We start from the raw sequence: 19,153 nt of genomic DNA, 5'->3' as shown, positions 1-19,153 counted from the left end.
TAGAAAATAACTTTCTATTGAGACTGTTTCTAGGCAGGCAAAGGCCAGGGAAAGGCAACACCACATTTGGACACAAACTGAGAGCATGCCCCATGAACCACTACAACAACAGTTAGGGCAGATTTGGCCCTGAGTCATACTCACACACATTGACAGTAGACAGAAAGCAAAACCAGGGTCCTTTACCCCCAGCTCTGCTACTTGAGACAATACCCCACCCCACCCCAATCTTTCTCTAGCACTTGTAAGAGGTAGCTATCAGAATAACTAAGATATTTTTTTTCTTTTTCTCTCTCTCTCTTTTTTTTTTCTTTTGGTTTTTCAAGACAGGGTTTCTCTGTGTAGCCCCGGCTGGAACTCATTCTGTAGACCAGGTTGGCCTCAAACTCACAGAGATCTACTTTCCTATGCCTCCTCAGTGCTGGGATTAAAATTGTGCACTACCATCACCAAGCTTCAAAGGTAAACTCTTAAAAATATGCTCTGTTGTCCAGAGCCAAGTGATCAGCCATAAAAACATACATACGAGTTACAGGATATGGACTCAACAGGGTATATTTAGGAATATATATGTGATGGCTATACTTGGATGTCAACTTGACTCTATCTGGAATGAATTAAAATCCAAATGACTGAGCAAACCTGTGAGGGATTTTTTTTCTTAATTACATCATTTGAAGTGAGAAGACCTACTTAGAATCCACAGCTTCGAGGTGGAAAGATCTACCTTTAATCCAGAACTTTTGAGGAGGGAAGATCCACCTTTAATCTGGACCACATTTTCTGGTGGCAGTCTATATAAAGGACATGGAAGAAGGAACCTTGCTCCCGCTGCCTGCTTGCTCTCACTCTCATTAGCAAGTCCATTCCTTTATTGGTTGGCATTAGAGTCTACTTCTTTGAGATTTCAAGTGCATACTGAAGCCAACTGAGACATTCACCTTTGTGGATTCTTGGACCACCCATTGGTAGATAGCCATTGTTGAACTACTGGGATGACAGCCTATAACCAAATATATATATTTGCATATATATCTCACATGTTATATACAACTTATGGAGTGTGTGTGTGTGTGTGTGTGTGTGTGTGTGTGTGTGTGTGTAATCTATAAGTTATGTTCCTCTATCGAACCCTAATACAGATTTTGGTACCAGGAATGGGGTCTTTCCCTGAGGTTACCATGCACTTTATTCCATTGAGCATCAGGCTTTCCTTTAAACTTTTTATCTCTTTGAGCACTGGACTTAGCTTCATTATACTTCCTGTTGTTCTTTTTCTCTTCAAACTATACATTTTTATATTTCTCTTTGTCCAGCCTGCTCCTTTTCATTAGAGATCTGCATAAGAGTGATTACTAATAACCATACCGCACAGTCAATACACTGTCTTGAAATCTCCTCTGCCAAACCCATTAATCCAAATACTTCAATTTAGTCTCAGGCAGTTTTTTGGACAAGAGCAAAACACAGCCACATTCTTTGCCAAAATATCAGAAGTATGGTCTCTAGGCCACTTACTAATATTCTTTCTCTATGAAACCTCTAAAGCCACAGCCAGCTATCTTAATTTGCACTGCTCTCAGAACCACTATCTTTCATGCTCCCACTAATATGGCCCATTAAGCCCCACTTAAAGGGTCCAACTGCTTTCCTAATCCAAAGTCTCAAAGTCTACATTCTACCAGTAAGAAGCATGGCCAGACCTGTTACAGCCATATTCTGCTCCCTAGTACCAACTTCTGTGTAAGCTACTGTTCTGTTGCTTTGAAGAGACACCATGAATACTGCAACTCTTAAAGAAAACACATTTAATTGAAGACTTGCTTATAGTTTCAAAGGGTAGTCCATTATCATCAAGGGAGCAGAGTTGCTGGCAGGCATGATGCTGGAGCAGTACCTGAGAACTACATCCTTATCTGTAAGCCAAGAGAGAGACTCTAGGCTTGGCATGGGTTTTTGAAACCTCGAAGTCCACCTCCAGTGACACACTTCCTCCAACAAGGCCACACTTCCTAATCCTTCTAATCCTTTCACACAGCATCACCCATGGTAACTAAGCATTCAAATACATGAATCTATGGGAGCCATTTTTATTTAAACCACCACAATATATGTATATAGAAATACATACATGTATATATGCATGCAATAACAACTAATGAAAAAAGGAGTCCATGAATTTGAAGGAGAGTGGAGAGGAGTTTATGGGGGGGGATGTTATTGGGTGTTTTTTACGCTTACTCTTTTGGGAACCCACCACCCAGCTTCCAAATAAATTATACACAGAGGCTTATTCTTAATAATAAATGCCTGGTCTTAGTTTGGCTTGTTCCTTGTCAGCTTTTCTTAACTTTAAAATATCCCATCTATCTTTTGTCTCTGTGCTTTTTTCATTTCTTACTTCTGTATATCTTACTTTCACTCTTACTCTGTGTCTGGCTGAGTGATTTGGTGGCTGGCCCCTTGTGTCCTCCTCTCCTTGTTCTCTTGCTCTTTTTCTTCTTAAGTCTACACACATTGTTAAACACACTGTAACTTGTTTAGATGTTTTTTTCTGTCTAGACCTCCCCTTCCCTCCCCCCCCCCCCCACACACAGTTTCACTATGTAGTTTTGGTGCCTGTCCTGGACCTCGATCTGTAGACCAAGCTGGCCTCGAACTCACAGAGATCCACCTAGCTCTGCCTCCCAAGTGCTGGATTAAAGGTGTGCACCACCACCACCTGGCCCATCTGGACCTTTTTTACTTCATTAGCTCTAGTCTTTTTTGACTATGTGAGCAAACTTTAAAACTACTAAGTATCACAGACCTCTGCATGACTTTGTTCTGCTTCTGGGGTCATGCAAGTCAAGCCTAAAACTCATAGCCAGGTCCAAGGTGCATTCAATCTTCCTAGCTGCAGGAAACAGGTACCTGCATTGCCACAAGCAGTTTTTACTTAGCTTGCCCTTTCTATTTAGTGCTATAGGCTGAACATTAGCACTTCTTAGTGTCCTTTTTCTTTTTCTTTTCTTCAATTTTCTCAGGACCTACATGGAAATTCGGCCCACATTGGTGTGTCAAAGTAGTGTTGCTTTTTTCCCCACTTTTACCGTTTAGTCATTGGTCTTTTGGGGGGTCCACCACCCAGTTCCCAAATAAATCACACATGGAGGTTTATTCTTAATTATAAATAATGGGCCTTAGCTTGGCTTGTTTCTTGCCAACTTTTCTTAAATTATCCCATCTACCTTTTGCCTCTGGGCTTTTACCTTTCTCTTACTTCTGTATATCTTACTTTCACTCTTACTCCATGGCTGGCTGTGTGGCTGGGTGGCTAGTCCCTTGTATCCTCCTTTCCTTCTCTCTTGCTGTTATTTCTTTTGCTCCCAGATTTCTCCTTCCATTTATTCTCTCTGCCTGCCAGCTCCACCTATCCTTTCTCCTGCCTCACTATTGGCCATTCAGTTCTTTATTAGACCATCAGGTGTTTTAGACAGGCAAAGAATCACAGCTTCACAGAGTTAAACAAATGCAAAATAAAGAAATGCAACATATATTTGCATCATTAAACAAATGTTTCACAACACAAACAAATGTAACACATCTTAAAATAATATTCTACAACAAGGGAGTTTAGGTAGGAAAGGAAAGAAACATAATTAAGTTAAAATTTAAAAAATAAAGAAAAAAGAAAAGAAAAATGTGCTCTGACACTAAGCATGCAAAATGCATAAATATACATTCAGCAGTAAATTAATAACTGGAGCCTGAGGAAAATGCTTGTGTACCTGCTTCATCTGTCATCTCAAGGGACATGGTAACAGTTAACAGACTAACTAGACAACACTATGATGGTCATTCAGGATACCTCACAAAAACAGGCAAAGCCACCTTGGTCATCAAGAAAAAAAATCCAGTAATAACTCCATTCCAAAAATTCATTATTGTATAATATAATTAGTACACCCTCCATTACCCAACTACACACTATCACATATACTCATGTGCATGTGTACACACAGGCGCGAGCGAGCGCACACACACACACACACACACACACACACACACACGGACACGGACACGGACACGGACACTGACCTTTCCCACCATGTCACTGTTGTGATAGACCCTTAACAGTTAAGACAAATGGGGAATCTCAAGATTTAAGAGAAGGCATTCTCTTCCTGTTTCTTTGCAGTTCTCTTCACATACAAATTTTGTACCATTTATTCTCTCAACAGAGTCATTCCTGACTAGGAATTTCAAGTCTGAAAAGAAAATATTCACACTACACATAGGACAAATAAAGTGGTTTGTTCTCAGAAAAAGTTTTTGCCCCATCCCTCTTTCTCTAGTAATGTACAAGAATTCCACAGAGAAATTACCTGGTATTCTGGGGAAAGTGAACACAAATGCTAGGCCATCTCATTAGCTGTCTGTGAAAAACCAAAGAGGGGAAGTTTCAGAAATGAGATTTATGTGATTCTACTAAACCTAATGACTGATCAATCCAAGTAGTGTGGTGATAAGAAAGACATCACTCAAGGTATACTGAAGCATCCCTGTATGAAAATGTCACACTGAAGCTTAATATGTAAAAACTAGAATATGCAAATTAGTAAGAAAATTTCATCTATCTATCTATCTATCTATCTATCTATCTATCTATCTATTTATTTAATTTAGGCAAGACAGATACATGCCATTTATAGACACAGTCCTGAGGAATTATGACTTTTCAATTCTATCCTACCTTGGTTCTGGATAGTACATGGTGAAATGGAACAGTAACCTGAAATGTACAGTCAGCTCAGCACACAATGAGCGAGACTACACGATGTTTACGGAAGAGCATCTCAGAATTGAGAAAAAGGTGGAAACTTCATGAAAAACCATGACATAAGTAATAAAATAATGCAGTTTGAGTTAAACAAATAGCCTAAAAGTTACAATAGGCTAATTGAAGCAGGGTGATGAGCTGTGGGAGCTGGTGTCGGTTCAGGGCTCACAGCATCTCAACAGTGCATGCCAGGAGCACAGGAGAGACTTGTTTTTCAGATGCAGGGAGATGAGTGTAGAAGCACTGATACAACATAGCCAGTCCTGATCTTCTACACAGACCTCGGACTCTGTTCTTCCTCCTTACAGTGCTGTAAGATCTACTCACATCATTGTCTTACAAAACCAGAGGAAACACAAAAGACAAAATACTATTCCTCATTTTCTCCAAAAAATAAAATCCATTTGAAAAATAGTTCTTCAATAAAGTATTGTTTTAAATATACATATAATTAGTTCTCAAAGACAGAGAAATTCTAGAGATGAATATAATTCTAAGTATCACCTACCCACTCCACTAGGATTAAAAAGAGATAAAATGTTTCACACAGAAAAAAATAATTAAAAAGCAGGAAGGTTTTTATATGGAAAAGTATAATTCAACCTGGAAGTATAAATTCTATACATCTACTACATAGGACATAAGTGATTAATATGTATAGATATGCACTAAAAATCAGCTCAAACTATATAGAATTCAAACCAGGCAGTACTGGCCCATGCCTTTAATCCCAGCACTCGGGAGGCAGAGGGAGGCAGATCTCTGAGTCTGAGGCCAGCCTGGTCTACAGAGCTAGTTCCAAGACAGCCAGAGCTACACAGAAAAACCCTGTATCAAAAAAACAAACAAACAAAAAACCAAACAAGACATCAGAATGCTATGAACAAGGAAGATTACAAAGAATAAAACTGCAGAAAAGGCAGACCCTTTCTAATGTGATCTGAGTGAGGGTCAGCAGCTGTCCTTGGCGACACTGGCCAAACTCCAGCATTGGCAATAAACAGAGAACCAGAATTAGGTCCCAGGGTCCCAGGGTCCCAGGGTCCCAGGGTCCCAGGAAGAGAATAGCTAGCTATTACAGATTTAAAACAATTTTTCTTTCTTTCAAAGGGCTACAGTACTAAAATTAGGGATGTGAGAACCAAATTTTCCATTACAACATTTGTTGAATTCTAAAGCTTAACAGCTCATGAAAATAAAGGATTATGCCAAAACCTTTGGCAGAGTGAGATTTTCCAAAGTCTTACAGTGGCTCAGACACAGGGACTCAGCTTAGAACAAATGTGTAAGAATCTCGGGTAGGCAGTTTCAAAATGCATTCCTGTTGCAGTAACAAAACACCGCAGACCAGGTAGTTTATAAACAAAAAAATATCATTGACAGGTAGCTCATAAACAACTGAACTTTATTTCTCCCAGTACTAGAACCTGGGAAGTGTAAGATCCAGGTAATAATAGATTTCATGTCTGGTGAGGACCCGTTTGCAACTTCATAATACTCATATTCTTGAGGCATTCTATTATTATAGAAGAAACAGCAATCTCTCTAGAATTCCTCATGAAGGCCCTATCCCATGTCCATCACCTCCAGGGGCTTACATCCTGCTATCACAGGGGTAATTAGGTGCAGCATATAAATTCTAAGTTTACACAAACATCCAGACTATAGAAAAAGCTAAAAGGCAAGGGAGTGGTGCATAGACACCAAATTGGATTTTTGGTTTTTTAAAGCTATTTTTAACTGTGTATTAGTCCACTACTCACACTCTTTCTCAATATCTGCCTGCAGAAGGCAAAAGGCTGAAATGCAGAAATTTCTGCAGTTCTTTTTGGTGCTGAAGACAATGACAGGCATGTGCTTATCAATGTCCTTATAGCACCTTAACTATCTACAGAGATAACTAAAGGTACATGACAACTGCAACCCAACCCTGTGACTAAGATCAGCCCAAATACAACAGATCACCCCACATATCAATAAGGGAAAAAATGGACACTATTAGAAAGCAAAATCTATGCAGTTTAAATTCAATGTCTAAGAGTAAACAAAAAATACTAGGAAGAATCATGAACATATCACTAAAAATCAAACCCATCAGTATGTACATAAACAATAAGTTAATAAACATAACTTTAAATGATTGTGACTAATATAACCAGAAAACAACTACAAACCAGATAAAAAGATAAGAGGTTCAACAAAGAATTTCAAATCATAAAAAAAAAAATCAAAGAAAGTCCTAAAATTAAAAGAAACAGACCTTAAATGTTAACTAACAACTAACTTGATATTCTTTACAAGGCATTTTCCATGTCCTATACTAATGATTTTGAACTTAGTTGGAAAACTGAAGAGGCCTAACTTAACATTAGTGCGACCATGACAATACTGGGAGTAGGCCTCACCCTTACACTAACCAGGAAACGTCACAAACTTCACCCTGCAGGAGACCAATCAGAATTGAGACAAACAAGTACTAGATGCTCCAAAACATAAAATATAGCTTGCATCACTTTTATACAGGTTGCCAAATTCCTTGCAGCAACGCCAGTACCAATCACTGTTTGACAAGACTTCTGTTACCTCACTCTGGCCCAATCTGAAACCGGATCTGAATCCGGTTAAACCTCCATCTGAATCCGGGATTCCCCTATGCCCCATCCTATATGCCTTAAAACCCCTGCCATAACTGAGCTCCATGATCTCCCTGATCCAACAGCTGTGTCAGAATGGACGGGAAGCCCAAGCTAGAGCTTGCAATAAAGGCTCTTTGCTTTTGCATACAAACTCAGACTCCTGGGGGCTTATGATGCAGGCATAACAAGACCTGACAATATAGACAAAATGAAAAAAAAAAGCAAAAGTCTTTGAAAACAAATTATATGGGAGGCCTGAAAGTCCCTTTATGGATTTATATATCTACTAAGAGCTCTTAGAGATTAAAGAGGCCCTTGGCAACTTAAATAAGAAATGAAAACCTTTCCCAAAGCTAGTTTAAGGCACCTTTTTTCTATTTTGAGGGGCAAAATAGAAGCACCTATCACTTACAGGAAGGTGTGTGAATACAGCAAATGTGCTCCGAAGGAAGGCAATGAGGTCGACTAGGTAGTCACTAGCTTTGGTGTCCAAGTCTCCTGTCATCCAGTCGTAGTCAGCCAGCTGCAGAAACTGGTCAATCTTCTGATTTAAGTTTGTATATATCTCTTCTTCAGCTGCATGTCTAGCATCCTGTGGAATAATATTTAAATATAAAAACACATTCAGATGTCTACAGTGAAAAAGGCAAACATGTATGTGATGTAACCACCACATGTCTATACCACCTGGTAACACGGCTTTAAATGATGATTCACATCAGCTTCTAGGAACACTTCTCTTCTGCAAAGCCCAAAGAAACTTTTTCTTTTTCTTTTTTTCTTTCTTTCTTTCTTTCTTTTCTTTCTTTCTTTCTTTCTTTCTTTCTTTCTTTCTTTCTTTCTTTCTTTCTTTCTTTCCTTCTTTCTTTCTTTCCTTTCTTTCTTTCTTTCTTTCTTTCTTTTTCCTTCCTTCCTTCCTTCCTTCCTTCCTTCCTTTTTTTTTTCCAAGACAGGGTTTCTCTGTGTAGCACTGGCTGTCCTGGAACTTACTTTGTATGAACTCACAGAGATCATCCTGCCTCTGCCTCCCGAACGCTGAGATTAAAGGCAGGTGTCAACAGCAGGAACCTTTTCTAATGAATTTTTACTTGTACTCACTGTCTCTCTCCCTCTTTCTAAGGGGGAGGGATAAATGTAATCTACCAGAAAAAAAAACATTCTTTTTCTTCAATAAAAGAGGGAAATGTATTTACACACACCCCCTGCAATCTACTTCCTTTTATTTTTCTCATTTCTGTCAAAAAGCAAATTTACTCTCAGAAATTGATTCCATTTTGACTCTTTGTGTGACTCCAAAAAAAGCTCCTTCCTACATTCTCAAATTGCCTATATCCTCTGGTTCCTTCAGCTGCTTGTAAATATACCTATGTTATAACAATCTATTCTCAGTAGTTACTGTCAGAGCTCTGTACTTTCTTCATCAGAAGGCTCTTTCAAAGGTGATAAACACTCTCCATAATATCTGTTCTATACAGCACAGGCCTAAAAAGATGCTAAAACAGCATCAGAGTTCCAAGAGTACATAAGCTTGTGTCACCCTGTGTAAGGGATTCATGTTACATACTACCTTATTAAAGTCCCTAATAAGTATTGTTGGACTTATTTTCCTAGGAAATATATTATCAGGATGAATGAATATGCATTATGGACAGAACAATCAGGATTCTAATATAAAAATTGTCATGAACAACTTGCTACCACATCTGATATTCATCTTTCAGTCTGAGCTTGCTTGATTTCTATTAAATACTGTACCTAATATTCTATCTCACATGATCTTCACTGTATGGCTCACCCATGGTTGTATTCACTCTAGTCTCAAATTTTCTCAATTTCTCTGGATGATTTAATTATTTTCTATGGTTTCCAGGTCTGTCTTCAACATAGATCTACTCCAAATACATTCTACCTCATGGTCCATGTATCTGATTGCTTCATGGACACCTTTGACTCCCAGAATGTTGGAAGCATAAGACTAAGATCTGGACTTGGAATTTTCCATACTCTTCACCTGTTCTTTTCAGACCAAGGCAAAAATCTAGAAGGCATAACTAGAATCTTTCTTTCACAGTCAGAAACAGAGTTCTGTAACTCCAAATTGTTAAATCTGTCTTTAACTTATTATCCTTTTCTATATTTTCTCTCACTTAAATTTTGCATGACTGTGAGTTTATAGTACAGCCAAAGACAGTATTTACTTAGATGAAGAATGCCTTCAAATTTATTAACTGACAAAATCATAGGTATTTGTCATATTCAACAAGGTATTTTGAATGTGTAGATATTTTAAATGGCATAATAAATACAGTAACACAAATAATTAATTAACATACACAAATCAAGCTCAGAATGGCATGCATTTCCTCAAATATTTGATATTTTTGTGGTGAAAAAATTTTAAACAGATCCTACCAGAAATTTTCAAGATACAATACACTTATTAACTATAGCTACCTGCTGAAGAATGAGCTCTTGAACTGCTTCAAAAATGTGTGGAGCCAGGCGGTAGTGGCGCATGCCTTTAATCCCAGGACTCAGGAGGCAGAGACAGGGGGATCTCTGTGAGTTCGAGGCTCAGCCTGATCTACAGAGCGAGATCCAGGACAGGCAGGCACCAAAGCTACACAGAGAACCCCTATCTCGAAAAACCAAAAAAAAAAATGTTGTGTGGTTTGACCAAAATGGCTTAGCCACTGTCAAAGTTTTCAGTGACCATGCTCTGCACTACTGATGAGAATTCAACATTTTTAGATTCAATATGGAATAAGATTATACAATATTTGTTTTTCAATGCTCATTTCATTTAACATAATATCTTCCAGGATTATCCAAGATGCTACAAATGACCAAAAATTCCTTCTTTCATAAGGCAATATACGGTATTCAATTGTGTTTCTATATCACATTTCTCTTTCCTATATCCATTGATTGATGATAAGCTGACTCCCTATCTTGACTATAGTGACCAGTTCTGTAAGAATATGTAACAGAATTACTAAATCATACAGAATTTTTACCTTTAATTTTTAAAGACTTTCCACACTGCTTTCTCTAATGGCTAAACTTTACCTTTGTATATAAAAAAAAAAAAAAGCCCTACCAAATCCAGTGTCATCTACATTTCTTGTTAAGCTATCTGCAAAGGGTTGTAGTATTGTGCGTTTTATTAGAATTTACATTTTCAGTTCATGTTAGATAGATGAAAGGTGTGCATCTGGGATTCTTGTGGTTTTTGCTGTTTTCACAGATGTCCAGCATCTTTTGTTGAAAAGAAAATTCCACTCCATTCTCTATTACATTACTTTTACTCTTTCTGAAAGATCAGTAGAATATCTACGTATATGCCTACTTTTAGGGAAGGCAGTCCACTTTATTCATCTATTTGACTGTTTTCTTGCCAATGTTATACCATTTCATTTCTGTATCTTCACTTATAGTAAGGCATGAACTCAAGTACTCAATCCTCAAACTGTACTTTTTAAGACTGTTACCATTCTGTAGGTTTTGCCTTTCCAAATCTACTTTCAAAGATCCACAAAGATCCACAAAGATCCACAAAATAATTTGCTGATGTTGAAAGAGGATGCAGTAAATAGATACTTGGTTAGGAAAAACCTAGACTGTTAACGTTGTCCTCCCTCTCATAAACATAAAAAAATAGTTAGATCTTTGGTTGCTTTCATCAGAGTTTCGTAGTTTTCATCATATAGGAATTGTATTTTGTTAGATTAAGGGATTCGTAATTTGTTTTACATCCAATTACTAATATAAATAGAATTTTTGGTTGTTTTTTCAAACTTCAAACTCTAGTTGGTCACTACTAATATGAAGAAAAGACTGACTTTTATGCTAACCTGTATGCTGAACCTTACTGTAATCAGTTCTTTTCATTATTCTGTTATTTCCTTAGAATTTTCTATAGTCACTGCTGTTATTTAGAAACAAAGAATTTTATTTCTTCCTTTCCTCTCCACACAGCTTTCCTTGTCTTGTGTTGTTAGATGCTGTGGAGGAGTGGTAAAAGAGAGCAGCTCTGCTTCCTTCTTCCTGATCTTAGCAGGAAAATATCTGGCCTCTCACCATTAAATTTGACACTATCTCTGCGGGGTTTATGGGCATTTTTTATAAGGTAAAGAAGTGTCCCCACCCTAGACTTGATTCTTCTTTTTGAGAATTTAGCATAAATAAGTATTTTTCTTCACCTACTGATATACAGCTTTTCTTTTTTAGTCTGTTTGACATGATGACTTCCATTGACTGAGGCTGAATGTTGATGCACATTTGTGGACCTAAAATAAGTAGCACCTAAGCCACAATGCACTTCTAGTTTATAGGAAGTTGTGTTCATGTTTGTGACCCCCATGAAATTTTCCTTCCTTGTGTGTGAGTTTGATATTAGGGCAAGCGGACCTCATAAAATGAGACTGATAGGATTCTCTGCTATAATTTTCGAGGAACAATTATAGAAAATGGGTATAATATCATCCTTAATTTTTCACAGAATTCACCAGTGAATTTAGAACTATGGGGAAAAGGTAGAACCTTTAGTAGCTGGGGATTACAGGGAAGAAATTAAGTCACTGGATGCATAAAGAGGTTATATATAAGGACCCTGGCTCCTTCCTGCATCATTATTTTCTTTCTGGCCACCTCATGGAGCAGGCAGTGTCTTCCCCACAAGTTCTTGCCTTATGTATATGTATTGTGGCATCCCATAAACCTAAAGCATTTAGGCCAATAAGTTAAGGACTGAAACATCCAAAACTATAGGCCAAGATAAACTTTCCTGGCACTGGAGAGATGACGCGGTGGCTAGGAGCACTTGCTGCTTTTCATGAAGAACAGAGTTCATTCCCAGCACCATGTCAGGCAGATCTGTAACTCTGGCTTCAGGGAGTCAAATGCTCTCCTCTGGCCTCCGAGGGTATCTGGACTCACATGCACATACCCAGCCAGCCAGATAGAAAAAGACAAACACACACACACACAATCAAAAATGAAATTAAATAAACTTTTGTCTCTTTTGATTGTTGCAGTTTGTTGTTGTAATTATTGTTTTTTCATATCAGGTCTCATAAAATTCAGTGTGGCCTCAAACCCATTATCTAGCTAAGGCTGACCTTCAGATCTTTATCTTTCTTGTCTCCACATCTTAGTGCTGGAACTAAAGATGTACACTAAGACACTCTACTTTTTCTTTCGTAAGATGATTATACCAGGTGTTTCTGTAGTGGTAATGAGAAGCTGGCTAAAACAGTTTTCCCCCCGAAAGTAATCTATACTTTGTCATTTTTCAAAAGAAATCTTCATAAAATCCCTTTATTATTATCTTAATGAAAATGGGTAGTAAGATCAGTAATATCATTAGCAATCTGTATTTTTTCTACTTTTCCCTTGGTTAGCCTGGTTCAAAATTTAATTATTTGATTTCATTTTTTGGCAAAGAATCAACTTTTGGTTTTGTTGATTTCCAATACTGGTTTTTACTTTCATTTGTTTCTGATCTTATTCTATTGTTTATTTCTTTAGCTTACATTGGATTTAAGAAGTTCTTTTTCTAACAAATTCTTAATACTCCCACTCCCCTTGCAAGTCATCCTTTCCCTGCTACATCCAAGTTTTGATGACTTGCATCTTCACTTTACCTTCAACTACAATATTTTAAAATTCCTCTTAGGATTTTTTTCTGAAACCCCTTTTCTTGGAATATGTTAATTTTCAAATATTTATGAATTTTTCAAGTATATTTATGTTACTGTTAACAGGTTTGATTCTATGTTTTAAGAGAGTTTAGTTACAATTTCTATTTTACTGGTTTTTGCTAACTGGTATTTGAGGGTCTTGAACACTGTCTGTCTTGGTCAATGCTCTGTATGAGCTTAGGAAGAACATGTGTTCTGTTCATGCTGGACAACACTCTCTATAAATGTCAGTTATTCAGCTGACTGATGGTGCCATTTAGTTCAGTGATATCCTTCCTTATTTCTGCTTCCTGAATTTGTAACTTACAGATATGAATTTACTAGGAACAGACGTTGGCACTGAAAATGTTCTTTTGTAATCTTTCCAAACACTTCTATTTCTCTCATTAGCTCTTTGAAAGTAACAGGTAATTTCAATTAATTTTCTAAACTTACTGGTAATTCCTCAAATCTCTTATTCTCTTCTCTATAGGAACAACAGATGTTCCCTGAACCAGAGGACTAGAGATTTCATTGCACCAGAAGGTGAGATACAAGTTGCTAGGAGAGAAAAGCAGTCAATAATCCTATACCCAGCTATGACACCTATGAACCAAAACAATAATCAGCAAGGTTCAATAGTGACTGTAACCGACAATTGTCTAATTTGACTTAAGGCCCACTAAACAGGAGCAAAATCATGTCTGGTACTGTAAACATAGCCAACTACACATGACTAGTGAGGTCATGAATCTTAGCTGAGAACCTACTACCACCACTTTATTAAACCAACATAATTTCTAACTGCATTCTAAATACTTATCCTTACACCCACAGATAAGTGTAGTTCTTACCCCTCATCACAGAAGCTCCTGTGTTGCAACAGGAGACCATTACAGAATGCCACAACTAGTTCAAAGGCAGAGCACTGAGCATGGAGTACCCAGCCCCAGTTGATGTATCTACAACACAACTAATGTTGTTAAGGCTCAGGGAATACTGGGGGAGAGGAGGCAAAAAGATTCTAAGAACCAGAAGACCAGGAAGTCTGTTGTGAGTTACGTGTCGCCTAGCTATGGCAGGGAAGGTACACCCATGAAATCTCAACAAAATGGCTGCCTAAACAAGACCTGAACAAAATCCCAACACTAGTTGACATCCCAGTGCATATGGGGGAATCTCACAGGCCCCAGATCTAGTTCAAGACCTACAAGCAATTAGTAACTGCTGAGAGAGAGAATTAGTCTTCCCTAGGGATGAGCCTACCTACTGGTTGTTGAAAACCAAGTGGTCATCCCTAGAAACATATACATGTAGGCAACACTGAACAGAATCATCAGGGTATGTATGTATTTATGTACGTCTGTGTATACACATAAACATTTATATAGGCAACAACTAAAGAAGAGGAGGCCATGAATGGAGCGGGGTGTGTGCACATGGGAGAGATAAGAAGGCAGAAACTGAAGAGGAACTGATATAATTATATTTTAATTAAAATTTTAAAATGACGTTTCCTTTCTCAGTGAATATTACTACCATTAGAGAGTTCACTCAGTTCAAAAATCTTGGAATTACCTAAGATTTTTTACTAAAAAATTTACTAAAACAAAAAAGTTAGTAAAAATGTGCAATTTCTATCTTCAAAACATTTCTCCACTTCTAACTCTATCACTCCTCATGAGCATTATTGTTCATCTGGACTATTTCAATGGCATCCAACTTGAATTACCACCTTCCACACTTACTAATTTACAATGACATAATAACCATTAATACATTCAAAGATGAATCAGATCACCATACCACAGTCCCAACGTAGAAACTTCACATCTAACTTCAGAGTAAAAACTACAGAATTTATTATGCCCTACAGGCCCCTTACCACAGGGACTCTTCCCACTTCCACCAGTGATTGCTTCAACAGCTAAATAGACCCCTTACGATGCCTTGAATATGCCAGAATCCACTGCCTTACTATTATATATCTTTAGTGGAAATGCATATCTACAGAAATCTAAATGATTCTGATTTTGAATATGATTTCAGGTCATCAGCACCCCCCCCCCAGCCCCAGGTCATGCCATTAACTAAATCTACTTATCAGCTATCAGTTCATTAGAATATAAGTTCCATAAAATAAAGAGACACATTTTTTTTCAGGCTTATAAGACTACCAGAAGCAAACCAGATGCTTTATTAAAACCTGCTGGATAGACAACAGATTAAAGGCATCTAATGCATTTATTCTAGTACTTTCTACAGCTCTCTACAGAAGTTAACAGTGTCTGTGTTCCCTGTGCCTCAAAGAAGCTCTAAGTCAACAGACTTTTTCTCTCTCCTACAAAATATACCAGACTGTCACACAATAAGTATCTCAACAGTACTTATGATAAAGTGAATTAATAAATAGGTTTGATCTCTGTTTTCAAACAGACAGGAGAACTCTATTAGCTGGGAAAAGTCAAGCATGCCAGCTGCATTATGTCACTCGTGGCAGAAGAAACAAGAGGGAGCTCTGTCAGAAAACACCTTGAAGACCTTCTGAGTGTGTCTGCCTCTTTTTCAGCATAAGGGTTTCCATCTGCAAGGGAAAGGTTTCAGGAAACAGTAGCTTAGGAAAACACACAACATGGAGCTTTCCTAGCTGCCATGTTTACATTGAATTCTGGGTTGGCTCATCTGAAATAGCCCTGGTGAAAACAAGCTTTCAGCAAACTTTGAGCAATCAATGTTTCCCATAAAAGTGCTGCAAGTATGACCTTTAATGTCCCCTGCATTACTCCTCTAGAGACTCAGCAATTAATTGGCTGCTCAGCATCCACTGCTTCCTACCTGCTCTTCATTCCCCCTCAGCATTCTAAATACTGTGGCAAGCTAGGCATAGGGACTCACATATGTACTCCCAGCAATGAGAACGTTGAGGTAGAATTACCTACAGTTTGAGACCAGCCTAGACTACACAGTGAGTTCTAGGATAACCTCGGCTAGCATGTGAAACTCTATCTCAAAAACAAATGAAAACTTCCTTTCTAAAACCCAGAACATAGTACCAAGCATCCTTTAAACAGATTTCTGAACATAATTTGAAAAGTCATTGAAATTTTACAAATAAGATAGGCTATGGAGAGTATTAGTAGAACCAGCATATTCTCCATCTGGAAGACAGTCTACTGAATCTCATATTGTAATTCAGTAACACCTTATTCTCTGCCTAATGATAGCTACTCCTACATTTTCTTTGAATAAAAGTTTTGGCTTCCATAGCAGAACAACAGAAATATTTTACAATAAAGTCTCTATCCACACTCTAAGAATAAATAATCCCATGTAAGGATAATTTTGACTCCTACTAAAATGCCTGAGTAACTCTGAAGCTCTGAGAGCTCTTATCACATTTTCATACCATTCTGAGGGCCTCCTTATTAGATAAATCTTCACTAAAAAGGCATCAATATTAATATGTCATCAGTGCTCTGTGTCTGTAGGCTCCTTAATTCTGAATTTAACCAACAGCATATTCAATCTATTCAAGATAAAAACCAGAGCTCCTACTGAACTTGGGCACAGTTACTATCATGCCATTATTCCCTAAACAATATATGTGACAATACTACCATTTACATTGTCAAAATGCTGTAAGTAATATAGAAATGATCTAAGTTTCTGAGGATGTGGTATAGATTAGTAGTGAGCACTGTCGAACCAACCGCCCAGGGGTATCATGGTTTCTGTAATCAGACATTACTGAGCAATATGAAAGGAATGGCATGAACTTAGGGTTATTGGTAATGAATTTGTCTTAAATAATCTTATTGGTAATGTGAAGAATGCCAGGGTCATCTTGTGAATATTTCACTCAGTCTAGTAGCTAACAAAGAGATGGAAGGACTGGGTCATGTTCAATACTGCACATATTTCTAACAATGATAGACAGTTAAGTTCTTCCAAAAATCCCTCTCTCATACAATGTCATCACTAAATGGATCAATTTTGATTTCTTCTTTGGGGGCTACTTTTGAGAGATGGTACCCACAAACAGAGAAAGGATAAAAGGATAGAAAAAGGGAAACAACAGGGGACACAGATCATGGTTAAAACTCTTTAACTATGTATCTAATTGTCACCATTTTTGGATTTTTGAGTGTTACACACCATGTTTTAAAACTATAACAATCACGTAACAATAAAACTCAAACCATGCTTACTGTGGTGGTACTGGTCTTTAACCCCAGCTACTCAGGAAGAAGAGACAAGCAGATCTCTGTGAGTTCAAAGGCAGCCTGGTCTACACAGTGTTCCAACCCAACCAGAGCTATATAATAAGGCCCAGTCTCCACTCAGGATCATCTTTATATCAAATACACTCTTTCTAATGTTTAAAACTGCAACAGTTTTTCTGATTAATACTCATGAAAAGTCTCAAATGGTAATGTACAGGATTTTATTAAGACTCACAGGATTCTTCTAAGAGAAGGTATTTATGCTCCATAAATTCATCTACCACTAATCTTTCTTTTGTTCTACAAAGGTGTCATTTTCTCTGATCTAAGGCCAGTGAAAACTAATGCTTTGGCCTTGTAAAATAATAAGAAAATGGCTAACTATTTGGGGTAAGGACTTGTCACTAAAAATTAAGATTTAAAAAGTTAGACACAGAAAGAAAAGAATTACCAAATACAGAACTACAGTTGATATTCATGTCAGCTATAACCATACTATCTAGAGGATGTAGTTGAAATTTTGTGGTTATCTTGAACATACACACACACACCACCCTGATATCTAAATTTGCTTTCTAGAAAAATGGAGGCCAAACAAAAATCTCTCTTATTCTTAAGACATACCATAAGTCATCTTTCAGAAACAAAGCCACATGTGAAATGGCCCAGACTGTGCCCATGGATTGTGCTCATGACTATCCCCTCTATGCTAACGTGTTCTCACCTTGAACGTTGTGGTACCATAGAGCTTGGTGGTATGGACTGTCTCTGGAAGTACATTAGTGATATTGGTGATGAATTCCTCTAGGTATTTACAGGACTTCTCCAAGTGTGTTGTATTGATGATAATCTGGACAAGCTAGAAAACAGTAAGCACATGCAATTCTCATTCACCTGAGATATTAGCAGGGTGCTCCACAGGCTACCTTATAGGAAGAATGCTCCAAGAAAACACCCCAACCCCCTGAAGCATTTTGTATTTCTATTTAAAGCAGCACTTGTCATAATGTAGTAAATATATTTTTATTTATTTTTTAAGGTTAAACTAAGACAAAAGCTGCTAATCTCAATCATTGGTCTTACAAAAGAAATACAATTGCCAAATGAATCAAATGAATAAACAGCCAGTAAAGCAATTAACCATAACTGAAAAGGCAACAGAAGTTTCAAAATTAGGCCTAAGGAACACAGGCATGTTGACTAGATTGTGAGAAGTCAACAAACTACCTTAGTTCATAAGAGAAAGAACCTGAATACAGAGGCAGAGAAGACAAAACCCCTGATCTGGACAGTTTCCCCAATATTCTCAGTTTGTTTCCTCAGGTGGAAGATGCATGTAATAACTTCTAAGCCAAACAGTCACTATGAACATTAAATTCTTTGCTATTATTAGTGTCTCCCTCTTCTTATACAACAGATCCTTAAAGAGGCTCATTCTGGAGTTAGAGATGGGGCACAGTGGTTGAGTACATGCTTGGAATCATGAGGCCCTGGTTCTGTACACACACACACATTCACAATCACAAGTACTGCTAAATAAAAGCCATCCTCATTGCTCTAGACAGGGAGAAGGAAGAGAAAAAAAGAAGTTCACACTTCATTTTGTTGTATCATCTTTTCAAAACCTGGAGACACACGTTCAATGAGCATAATAATCATTTCCATGTTACTACAACAGAAAAAAAAAAGAAAGCAACTTTCTGTCAATCATGTACATTAACTGGAACTAATATTCAATCAGGCCATCTGACTATTATCAGAAGTGTAGGATGGCAGCCCTGGAGTGTTGCT

The 19,153-nt window shown here is 37.6% G+C and overlaps 1 protein-coding gene across 4 annotated transcripts in view; it reads right to left on the bottom strand.

Annotated features, from left to right (window-relative positions):
- The window catches only part of Exoc6b (exocyst complex component 6B), a 519,570-nt gene that overhangs the window by 201,423 nt on the left and 298,994 nt on the right, over window positions 1–19,153 (bottom strand). For 2 of the 4 annotated variants that reach the window (XM_052721826.1, XM_052721828.1), the window contains exons 17-18: window positions 18,087–18,221; window positions 7,871–8,050 (exon numbers count right to left, since the gene is read on the bottom strand). In XM_052721826.1, coding sequence (XP_052577786.1) covers window positions 7,871–8,050; window positions 18,087–18,221 — 315 coding nt within the window. Of the gene's footprint in view, window positions 1–4,367; window positions 4,419–7,870; window positions 8,051–18,086; window positions 18,222–19,153 lie in introns of all 4 variants that reach the window. The other 2 variants (XM_052721829.1, XM_052721827.1) reach the window with 2 other exon arrangements.

Source organism: Peromyscus californicus, unplaced genomic scaffold, assembly GCF_007827085.1.
Source record: "Peromyscus californicus insignis strain IS unplaced genomic scaffold, ASM782708v3 Scaffold_6__1_contigs__length_162567912, whole genome shotgun sequence".
NCBI lineage: Eukaryota > Metazoa > Chordata > Mammalia > Rodentia > Cricetidae > Peromyscus > Peromyscus californicus.
Note: the sequence above shows the minus strand (reverse complement) of the source record. Positions and strands in the feature narration are given on the sequence as shown.